General features: G+C 50.7%; 5 protein-coding genes across 5 annotated transcripts; 3 read left to right on the top strand and 2 right to left on the bottom strand.

The window, feature by feature from the left end:
- Positions 1 to 11: 11 nt before the first annotated feature.
- Positions 12 to 1,594, top strand: PC9H_004732 (uncharacterized protein; the record flags this gene model as incomplete). The annotated part of the gene is made up of 7 exons (XM_036774314.1): positions 12 to 57; positions 112 to 572; positions 631 to 768; positions 830 to 949; positions 1,012 to 1,177; positions 1,236 to 1,465; positions 1,520 to 1,594. The coding sequence occupies 7 exons, from the start codon at positions 12 to 14 to the stop codon at positions 1,592 to 1,594; spliced, it is 1,236 nt and encodes a 411-aa protein (XP_036632816.1).
- A 986-nt stretch (positions 1,595 to 2,580) lies between these two features.
- On the bottom strand, positions 2,581 to 4,660 carry PC9H_004731 (uncharacterized protein; the record flags this gene model as incomplete). Its single annotated transcript, XM_036774313.1, has 12 exons — positions 2,581 to 2,641; positions 2,694 to 2,982; positions 3,042 to 3,136; positions 3,189 to 3,347; positions 3,402 to 3,444; positions 3,495 to 3,595; positions 3,644 to 3,693; positions 3,756 to 3,840; positions 3,898 to 3,960; positions 4,012 to 4,117; positions 4,168 to 4,378; positions 4,436 to 4,660. 12 exons carry the CDS (start codon positions 4,658 to 4,660, stop codon positions 2,581 to 2,583), a joined length of 1,488 nt encoding a protein of 495 aa, XP_036632815.1.
- Positions 4,661 to 5,110: 450 nt separating this feature from the next.
- On the top strand, positions 5,111 to 6,265 carry PC9H_004730 (uncharacterized protein; the record flags this gene model as incomplete). The annotated part of the gene is made up of 1 exon (XM_036774312.1): positions 5,111 to 6,265. The coding sequence occupies one exon, from the start codon at positions 5,111 to 5,113 to the stop codon at positions 6,263 to 6,265; it is 1,155 nt and encodes a 384-aa protein (XP_036632814.1).
- Positions 6,266 to 6,428: 163 nt separating this feature from the next.
- On the bottom strand, positions 6,429 to 7,191 carry PC9H_004729 (uncharacterized protein; the record flags this gene model as incomplete). The annotated part of the gene is made up of 5 exons (XM_036774311.1): positions 6,429 to 6,458; positions 6,508 to 6,657; positions 6,717 to 6,863; positions 6,917 to 6,994; positions 7,045 to 7,191. 5 exons carry the CDS (start codon positions 7,189 to 7,191, stop codon positions 6,429 to 6,431), a joined length of 552 nt encoding a protein of 183 aa, XP_036632813.1.
- A 680-nt stretch (positions 7,192 to 7,871) lies between these two features.
- PC9H_004728 (uncharacterized protein) lies at positions 7,872 to 10,797 on the top strand (the record flags this gene model as incomplete). The annotated part of the gene is made up of 7 exons (XM_036774310.1): positions 7,872 to 7,978; positions 8,045 to 8,077; positions 8,136 to 8,214; positions 8,275 to 8,813; positions 8,866 to 9,049; positions 9,102 to 9,644; positions 9,706 to 10,797. 7 exons carry the CDS (start codon positions 7,872 to 7,874, stop codon positions 10,795 to 10,797), a joined length of 2,577 nt encoding a protein of 858 aa, XP_036632812.1.
- Between the last annotated feature and the right edge of the window lie 152 nt (positions 10,798 to 10,949).

The following is a 10,949-nucleotide window of genomic DNA, read 5'->3' as shown; positions in this document are numbered from 1 at the left end:
GGCAAACGAGCATGGCTTCCAAGACCTCATCAAAGCGCACTGTTCGCGATACGAAAGGTGCGTTCTCTGTGGATGTACGAGGTTCAGTCCAGGCTCAAAACGGACGCGCAGGTTCTTCCGGGCCCAGTGGCGGCCGCGTACCCACCGCCACAAAAACTATACGATCCCCAGTAATACCAGAGGGGGCCCCAGAATCCAGGGCGCAACCAATTCCAGCCGTCTCACAACCCAAGAAGCCGACGCGTTCTGCTACCACTTCTCGCCCTGATGTTTCGCGAGGAACAGTCTCCACAACTTCACGCGTCAACCAAGGCGGGAAGCCTACTACTATCAGCAGTAGCGGCAGTAGCAGTAATACGAGGGCATTGGGACATGCAAGCACTGCCGCTACAAGTGCTTCCCAATCCAGGAGTGTTGTACAGTCAAGATCTAAGCTCTTAAGCAATGCACGGGGAACGACGGTCACCACGACGGCAAACCCAACGACGAAAGCTCCGTCCCCAGTCTCAGCAAACACTGCGAAGGCTGTACCAACGCGGACTGCGCCAACTGAGAGGTTGGTTTCGTCAGCGGTGGGCTCACATTATTCAGCCGGTTTCGCGATTCGTACTGAAGTTGTTGTTTATTTAGTCAAAGCAGTCGCACGGCGACGACAAGCCCGCCTCGCAGGCTTCAGATCCCTTGCAAATTGCAGCGCAGCTGTACCCGTGGATGTATATGACATCTACTCTGGAAGCAAGTATGAAAGATGCGGAAGCGTCTGCACAAGTACGTGAATGATATCCCTTTCATGCAAGCCACGGGCAGAGCAGTATTCCCCGTTGATTAGGCTGCATTCGAGGCCAAAGAAAGAGAGCTCGCTGAACAAGAAGCAGAAATCTCTGATCGACGAAATCGGTTCGAGCTGGAGCGTGTGTTGGCGCTGTATGAGGAACTGGGAAAGCCAGAGGTACATTCGCGTCTATGATGCAATTTCCAGTCATAGTCTTGTTGATTAAAGCTCCCCTGTAGATGCTTGAAGTTCTTCCTTCGATCCTGGATTCCTTCGCGACTCATGGCCTGAAATGCGAGGAGCTGGCGGCTAAAGCAACGCAGCTCGCTATGTCAGCTTCTGGGATTGGACACCTCGACTATCTCGCGCCCATGGCTGCATACAACGATCTCCTGGGCGAAATAGGTAAACGTCGTAATTCTTTGCGATTCCCTCTCAGCGAATTCATGTTGGCGTTGTTCAGGGACGGCTCACAGTCAAGGAACAGCCCTTCATTCCTCGCTCTCCAAGCTTGCTTCCCAAAACCACGACCGTTCCAGTCCTGGCAACGCACACGATATGTGCTGGGACGATCCACGTCTACGCATGACAGCTGCATTTAGCGCTATGTCAACGGTCGTACAGACACGAAACGCAAACTTGGCTACAGCGAAGGACCTGGTGAATGTTCTAAGACAAAATGCTCGCGCACAAGTGAAGCTGGCGAGCCTGTCCATGAAATGAAGGCAGATATCGAATGGGAGCCAGCCGTCCTCGTTCAACGTCAACTACCGACCGCCCTTGAACGCTGGGCCTTTACTGCACGTAACGATCAAGTGGTAGATAATCATGGCATCCAACTTGAACATAAACCACGAGCACTAACTCGACAGTGTGAACACACCTCAAGTCATGCATATATAGACTTGTTGCCAACACCCGCCCAGGGCCAGCCAGCATTCCCAACCCTCTCAAACCCCTCCCTGTTCCCTCGATCGCGCACGGCCTCTGAATTACGGGAGAGACCCCCTTTCTCGTCGGGTGCCACTACGTCCCACTGTCGATCGACCGCTCTTCTCGAAGACATAGAAAGGCAGGGGCGCCACTATCTTAACTTGTACTGCCGGGATAATTTTTCCGATATCCCTTTTCGCTGGTCTCAGCCTGTCCGAGCCGTGCTACCTCACGCCGAAGGAGCATTGGTTATGCTGGGAAGGAAGCGCCGTTGCGAGATAACAAGGGAAAGGGTGGAGGAGATATTCGTTAGCGAGGAACAGGTGCGACGCGTGAGGGATGCGCTGCATCTAAGTGACCAGGAGCCTGGGTAGTATCGCGTTGCCACTCATGATTAGGAGCATCTGACATCGTTAGTAGACGGACCTGCTGAACAAAGCAAAAATCATCATTGGAGCCAATATATACATTTACAGTTCTAGGCAGCATACTCAGACAGTATTTCTCCTATTCTTTTGCTGGTCACTTGTCAGGATAAAACAAGGGCCGACTTGACACCCAACTACTACGAGTCGCCTCAAAGCACGGTACTAACCAGCGACCACATCTGAAAGTACAAGCAAGGGCGCATATTACGGACTTCTGACCGAAGCAGTTGTGATTCATAACTAGGATAACTGGGTGCAGTAGTAGAGTATAGGGTACATTGTTGTGAAACGTAAGTTCGTGACGGCGTCGAGATGTGTAGAGGGGTTCTACGATCTACAAGAAGGTCTAGGGTACTGGAAGATTAATTCAAGAGTTGTTGGATACTTTTACAGCAGTGGGTTTATGTGATTGAAGCCAGAGATCGCCCGGCTTGAAAGTCGAATAGTTTATCTTGCAGCGAACCTTGACTTCGCTCGCAATTGCGCCCCAATGCGAGAGAAAATGAACCTTTCATAGACGAATGAGCGGAAGGCTACGATCATAGGGTCGAAGGACTCACGGGAGCGGTGCCATGATTGTAGTCAACCCAGCCAGCAATGCAGTAGCGCCAACGGTACCCAGCCTCCGATACATAGCTGGTGCGAACAGCGGGAACGCGGCAGCGAACGTGCACCTCAGTGCGCTGTTACTCGCCATAGCCGAGGCGGCGATCGGTCGGTAGGCCGTAACGAGGTAGGTAAAGACGGAGGTGTACACGAAGAACATGCCGGTCCCGAATGGAATGGAGGCAATTATGGGGACTATCCAGTGGACTTGGCGGTAGGTGGTGAATGCTAGCCAGTAGAGGCCTGGGTAGCGAAAATAAGCTAACGGTCCATAAAGTGCAAGGAGAGGACTCGGAGCTTACCTATAGGTACTAGGAATGCACCGACTTTGGCCATGGCTAGCCTACTTTCCGGAGGAGGAATACCATCGTATCTGCTACGGACGAGTGCATAGTGTCTGTGATGTTGTCAGTTTAACCATTTACGCATTCTCTCAGGAGTAAACAAACCTATTCCACAGAGGCTGGCAAGATACGCCAATGATCATGCCGAGCCCCATTCCCAGGAAAGTCAGGCCAGTCATTTGCATATTGAAACCATGGAGCTCGCCGAATATGATGGGGAAGGCCTGGAAGGTGAGATACAGTATACCGAGCAGAAGAGCCGTCCTAGGGAGAGAGTAGGTCAATCTATGGATCGTATTGAGGGCTGGTGGAACTTACCAAATATTCAACAAAAGCGCCATGCGTTCAAAAATAAGTAGTTCTGAGAACCCCGTTCAACTATTTGCCAAGGGAGGTTGGAAGAAGACGTACCAAACGGCCTATAGCAGCTTTGGGCAATAGCCTGGAAAATACTTTGGCCTTGTCTTTCTAAGGGTGCGAAATATTTGAGATCTCCTGTCACCTCACGAAGCCTAAAATATAGGTCAGTTGCCTCAAAGTATGACTGGCACCGTATATACCTTTCAGCCTTCTGCTTGATGATAACCGGTGTGTATGTTTCTGGAACGAACTGCACGTTGATAGTTTCGTTAGTAGCTGACGCCCTCCGTAAGCTCGAACTTGGAGACTTACGAGAAAGATCGCTAAGCACTGGAAGAACACCCAGACGAGAATGATCCTGTATGTCCAGCGCCAGTATAGGTTCTGATTGACAAAGCTACCGGCGACGTCAGCAAACTTGGTATCCTACCAAACGCTGTAATGGCATGCTTACCCGCCAATCAGAGGGCCGAGCACTGGTCCTATGAAGGGTGACAGAGTATAGACAGCCATCGGGCTATAGGACTATTAATGTACTAATAACACTTTGGCGGTGAGTTACACGTACTTGGCTACTTTGTTGTGTGGAAACAAGTCGCTCACTGTGCCGCCTGCTACACTGAGGAAGGCTGCACCAGATAGTCCCGTCAGGAAGCGGAATATCAAGTAGGCGGCTGTAACTTACGGTGAGAAATGATTCAGGGCAAGTTGAGGTGGAGCGTACCAATATTGGGAGCAAATGCAACGCCCCAAGAGAATGCAAAAACCAGGCCAAATGAAGCACGGTATATGGGATTTCTTCCATAGACTTCGGATAAAGGGCCAACAAAGAGAGGGCCAATTCCAAGGCCCTCCACAAACAATGATATTGCCAGGATACTGACAGTATGAGAAACGTCGAATTCATCCTCCACTGCTACTTCAGTGAAGGCTGCCTAAGCACAACTCAGAGGTAAGAATATTTCGAAAGCCCGTACGGGGAAGGGACGTACTATTGAAGACATCGAGGTTACGCACAACGAGCCTGCGCTAATAATTAGGACCGTCAACCATTTCCGTAATGTAGATAGATTGAGGGGATCTTCTGAAGGCTCCAGAACCACTTCATACGGGTCATTATTGAGATCGTCACGGCCTGAATCAGAAAGGGATTTTAACTGCTTCTCGGCGTCGTGGATGCTTTCCTCAACATCCTTTGGGGAGCCCTCAGCGAGCATTGTTGACAAAGGGGACTGTGAGGTCAAGGGGATGCCTCGAACAAAGAAGCAGTATGCCGAGCACGTTTGCGCAAATGTGAAGCTTTATATATGAATTGAAATCGATAGTGATACAAGCCCCGCGGTGCCGTACCAACCCGTGAAATTTGCGCCTTACAAAGTGGAGAATTCATCATGCAATGCAAGGGCGTGATTTGTGAGCAGATCAAGATGAACGGAACATGAAGAGGAGCATCCGGGCGTCTAAGGCAGGCCCGCCCGTGCCGCGCAGTGCGTAGTTGCAGTGTGCCACTCTTGAGTCTTGACTCAATTCAGGATAAAGGTTGCGGCACTGAAGGCCACAGCGTTGACATCCTGTCGTCCTTTGTTACGACATTCAGTGAGTCCTCTTTTTATAAGTGACAGCGAAGGCAGACCCGCAAGTATCGTATCTCCCACTTCCATTCAGCCATGCCACCGACACTCCGTTCATCACCCCAGAAATCCCGGTCGTCGGACACAACGGGGGACGAGACAGTCAGCTCGATGACTACACAAAATACGACTCCGAGGAAGGTCCCACATTGCACTAAATGTGGACGACCGAGGGCAGGACACCCTCGTCAAGGTTGTCCCTTCTCGGACTCGCCACAAGCAACAACGCCAAAGCAAGCATCGTCCAAGCCAGCTCTTACGGCAGTGATATCTGCTGCGTTTGAAGAGCTCCACATCGAACAGGCGACGCCGACGCGGGCGTCATTGTCCAATCCAAAGGAAGCCACTGCCCGTACAGTCATTCGCGGGCGACGCTCGCTAGGGCAGCAAGCCTCACCGATGCCTAGTAGAGCCGATGAACAGGATACGCAGGCGGCAATACGATCGCGTCGCAAGTCGGCATTGCCAGATCTCGGACCTTCGCAGAGTCTTCAATCGGTGTCAACCACTACCGGAGAGATCCTCGACAAATTGACATTCCTACCGGATGATAGCGAAGACGAGTCCAAAGATGGAGATGAGCCAGCGGCGAAGGAGCTCAAGGAGAAGGTTGTCAGATGGCAGGATACTCTCGCTACGACTCCCGCCGCCGCCAAAGGAAAGGGCAAAGGACGAGCATCCATGCCCGGCACGCTGATGACGCCTTCGCCATACTCGAGCATGAATATCAATGAGACCCAGGATACCAAACCCTCGGACCGGCTGACCCAGGACGTAGTCACTTCCCTCTCGTCTATCGACAGTCAGAGCACAGCCGTACCTCTGGCCGGTCTTGTTCGTACTATGAGCATGGAGGAACGGTCCAACTTTGTGGACTTCATCACCAACACCCCCGAGGCTGCACAAGTCTACCGCCTCCCCAAGGCCGATATCCCCGCTATCAAGAAATCTGCAACGGTCTCGGGTTACTTCGCACTGACAGTCGATATCGTGAATGATAGCCAGGGCGGTGAGCTTGAAGAAGGGTATCTCGTCTTGGGTAAGGACGACCGCGCTGTTCGACGATTAATGCAGAGCGTGTATTATGATGAACTAAAGAAGTCAGGTGGAGGGAAGTCCTCGTTGAAGGCAGCTGCTGGGGGTGCAATGGTTGGTGCAGTGGCAACGTTTACGGGTCTTGCTTTCGTTTAACACCAATGTCTTGACAATACCAGCTTCTCTGTTATACCATTGATGATGTAGCGACGTAGAACCATAGCCCTGGACGATTGTAATATATACAAGTTGATATTGTAAATACAAGAATAATGTATCACTTCTGAAATGTGTGATTGCAACGGAAGCCTTGAAACTGTCAGCGTATCCTCTTCCTCGGTGATGCCTCCTGCAAGTAAAGTTAGATGCGGCGTGAACATAACAGAGAAACTTCATACCATCGCCTGGATTTCAACCTCTAAAGCTCTGGCTTCCTCCTCAAGTTTCTCCCTTTGTTTCTTAAGCATTTGAAGACGGCGAATCTCGAGTTTATGCGTTACATTCGTGCCAATTGCTGGTTTCGCGGGACGCGTCTGCACAGCCTCCAGCTACACGCGCAATCTATCCGGTCACCATCGTTCATCAGGCTGAAGTGATGGATACGTACCTTGGCTTCGAGCACGCTCTCCTTCTTCTGCATCCTCTCCAACCCCTGCTCTGCCCGTTCGATCAGTTCGTTTATTGCGGGCTCAACTTCATCTATCAAATCGGCTTTGTATCTTCTGATCGTCCCTTCATCCACCAACAAGAAAACCTAGATACTGGAATGGTTAAGTATTCATTCATAAGGAACGGAGTTGCTGGTACTCTTTCGTTGTCGAGAACACGCGACATGCGTGGTAGGTCGCGCGTCCCATCCCGCACAAGTTTTTCAGACTCGTATGTCTGTTAACGATGCGTTAGTATACATCATAGACCAAACATGGGGCATCGACCTCCTCGCAACAATCCTCCAATGCCATTACACACTCGGCCAGCGCGGCGGGACATGCTGATTGGATATCTCCGCGGTAGATGTCTGGATTCCCTGTGAATATGGACTCCCTAGCTTTGAAGGGGACTCGAGACAGTCGTGATTGCATGGGAGTAGATGGTGAGCAAGTCCGCGACTCCTGGCAACTCCTGGCACGCGTAAATAAGTACCACATGATCAACACGAAGATTTGAATCTCCGCTCATCGAGTATATAAACGGGAAATTTTCATAATTGTTTCCTCAGTGTCCACTCAACCTCTCCGAAGCGTTCAGCCTTCCCGGCATTTTCTATGGCGTTATTTATTTCTGGTTGATGGAGCGAGGCGTTCTCTTCTGGGGGGCGTTCACGAGACCAAGCTCATTTTCTTCTGGTTCTCACATTGCCTTTGGTGATACGTCGCTCGAAGTTTGGGGTTTGAGTCCACTGTGATGGTGTTGATTCGCTCGGGCTCGGGTGATGGAGGGCTGGGGGTATGGGCGGCACTATATTCTGTAACCGGCCGTATCTTGCTACTATGTGGCACTGACGGTTTGGTGAAACCATAGTGCACACATTCCTTAAAATGATAGATAGATCTTTTTGTGACTCGTTCAACCATCACAATCATTACCCTAGGGCCGAACAAACAATTTAATTTTCCCTTTCCTTTTGTGCATCACAAAATGCATCGCAAAGAACAGTTGTGAGCGGGCAGTGTCCCCGTCGCGCACAGCAATGTCAAGTCACGTGGGCGATCCCGAGAGACCCTCGAAACTCAGAACACACAATCTCTCCATCTCAACCTCCATGTCTGCGCAGCACCCATACATCGAACAGGACAACGCGCCACCGCCAGGCGGAGACGACCTCCCCACGTATGATGACCTAGCTGCTCAGAACGGCCCGAATTCGAGGTTAGATAATTCATGCATCTGTACATTACTGTTAGCTTATATGGCCCATGATGGATCTTGAATTAGATTCGGGAGGTGGAGAGGATGGATTGAGAAACGGTGAATTCTTCTCACAACTGGAGCTATATAACGCCCGCTCATGCGTTTACCCGTGTAGTGCTGCCGAACGATATAATGATGTCGGGCCTGACGAGCGCGCTCGGCGAAAGGCAAGGGGATGGGGATTGAACGACTCGGTATGCTATCAGATAATTCACATTCTCACTGGCAATTCTGAAGTTTTGTAAATCACACAGGGGTCTGAGGCTGACGAGCAGCTCGCCGCGTCCGTTCAGTCCAGCCTGAATATCCGCGACAGACAGCTGCCTTCGCTTCCATCTGGTCCAGCTCCGTACCCTCGGGAACAACCACCTCCGTTGCACACACTACCTCAGTTCTATCAACAAACTGGCCTCCCGACATCTGATCCGTATAGCAATATTCCCCCGCCACCACCGATCCCAAACCTAAACCTCCATGTACAAACTAGTAATTTAGCTTTCCAACCACTCCCATCGCCTCCCGCTGCACCAGAATCTATATCGCTCCCCTTCGTTAGCCAAAAGCTCCCTCCGACACATCTAAAATTGAACAATTTTGGTTCTCGGTTCCTTCCTCACGCGACCGCACCTATAAGATGCCTGTTGCCTTTACCATCGGAGCGTTTGGTCCTTATTGGACACGATGAGGGTCTTTCGGTGCTCGACATGTTTCCGCAAGAATGGAATGAGCTAGGAGGCATTACGGTCAAGGGCCCCGATGAAGCTCAATCGAGGGAGATCTGGAGAGGCGAAGGGTAAGCTAGCTACCCCAATGTGACGCCAACCAAATAATTCAGCTCTAGGCAGTGTTTATCAAATGTCCATGTTAGAGGTTGAGGACATCGGCGAAGGCACGCCTCAAGGTGTTGTACTAGCACTGGTAGGGCCCGACACCAATACCTGTAGCAGAGACCAGGAAGCCACGAGAACACTACGAATGTATAACCTTTCCAGCCTTATTAGTCTAGCAAAATGGGCAGTTTCTCAGAAGGTAGATCGCAATTCTACCTTTCGTGAATGCTTACGGAATTTATCCTACTTAGGGAACGAAACCACTTGAACTACATAGACCATCTAATTGGCAAGCTCAACAGTCCCCGCAGAAGCGGCACCGAACCTCGCATAGTCTTGCGAAAGGTTTGCGATCGCTTATTGAACCGCAAAACGCTCCTCCCGCACAACCGGAGACTTCATCTTCGTCGTATCAACGACTTCTGTCCCCGGTGCCGAACATGCTCAATGTACCCCGAGAATCGACATCTGGTCGGACCTCTCCAATGAACGGGTCAACTTCGAGTCTCAATAGCAAGGTCAACGGCGGGCCCAGACGGGTGGACTCCGTTGATTCAGGTTGGGATATTGTAGAGGACCTTCCTCTGCGATGGGCAACAGATTATGTCCCTCTTGCATCTCCTGGCTCGAGGCTAATAGGAATGTCTGTGCTTTCCTACGCTCTGTGGACCGATGATAAGCTGGATAAGAGAGTTGGGGCAGGAAACGGCGGCCGCATGCTTGCAGTGTCAACCAAGTCAAATATCTTCTTGTACGAAACTCCGAAAGGACAACGGGCTTTCCATTTCGTAAAGGTCAGCAAATGTTCTGTGGTTTTGTCTGGTTTATAGACTGACGCGATATTTTAAATGCTAGGAATTCTATACACCCCTACAACCGCGGGCGGTTACATTCTTCAAACAAAATGTGCAAGATCTTTACCGGAGTGCATCTGATGCCCAGTTCTCCCGAGTAGAACCTGGTGGACTGCGCGGTGTGCGGGAACGACGCATTTCCTCATCTTCCCTTGTATCCCCGTTGAATCGCTCCCTTTCGTACGACACGCAGTTGAGCCTTTTCGTAATCTTCGACAAGAAGGCTGGATGGATTCGCTTAGCCGATTCTGCAGTCGGTGAAATAACGCTTCCTGAAGAAGCAGGATCTTCTTCTCCGCCATCCCATAACCACTCACTCCCATCGCGTGAATCGTTTTCTCCCATTCGACGGTCGCGCATGTCAATGGAGTTTGGATCACATTCTCCCAAGTGGATTCTACCAGTCAAGTGTGAATTGCCATTACCTACCGCCCAACCACGGCATATCCCTACTCAAGAGGTTTATCTCGTTACCCGCGGAAAACACACTCACATCATGCCGTCTCCATTGCCTTCGAACGTCGCTTCGTGTCCGCCACTGACAACGGTCGCTTGGAAAAACGCGCCGAATCATGTTGCCCCCAGAGTCTGCAATCCAGCGGTGATGGGCCTGGACATGGATGATATCCCTCCATATCTCCAGCTAGTATCGATGTGCGAGGATGGAATCGAGGTGCAGGAAATCCCTCTTTCGTTCTTAAGCTTGGGTAAAGGTAAAGGTAAAGTTACCACCCCGCCTGTGGAGAGTATCTGGACGGAAGAGGACGTTGGTGGGAGCACAGGGTTCTTGTGTCATGGCGGTCACTGGGATGCATATAGTGAGTATAGTGAATATGGCATGGAAGGATTTGGGGGGATAGCTCCAGGATTTGGCCCTCGATTCCAAGCACATCTCGCTGGTGGGATCACTCGGTCGCTCTCTACAGCAAGCGACATGTCCTTCAATAGTCTGCAAACGGAGGACATTGCATTGCGGTTGAAACAAGAACAAGGCATCTACGGATGGTGCAGAAGAGGTGTTTCGGACTATCGTGTATTCTGGGTTGGTGGTTCGCTTGTACAAGATTTGGACGATGAGGAACAGGACATTTGACACTTTTTGGATATTCTACCAAAGGAACCTCTTTGATCTCGTATACATATATGCACAACGACTTTTTTGTTTATCATATATCATCTCCTTGCATTCATTGCTTTGATGGCGCATCGAATACTGCAGTATTGTACAAAGCTCATACATGGATG

Source organism: Pleurotus ostreatus, assembly GCF_014466165.1.
Source record: "Pleurotus ostreatus strain PC9 chromosome Unknown scaffold_3, whole genome shotgun sequence".
Lineage (NCBI taxonomy): Eukaryota > Fungi > Basidiomycota > Agaricomycetes > Agaricales > Pleurotaceae > Pleurotus > Pleurotus ostreatus.
The sequence above is the reverse complement of the archived record's forward strand: the minus strand, read 5'-3'. Positions and strand labels throughout refer to the sequence as shown.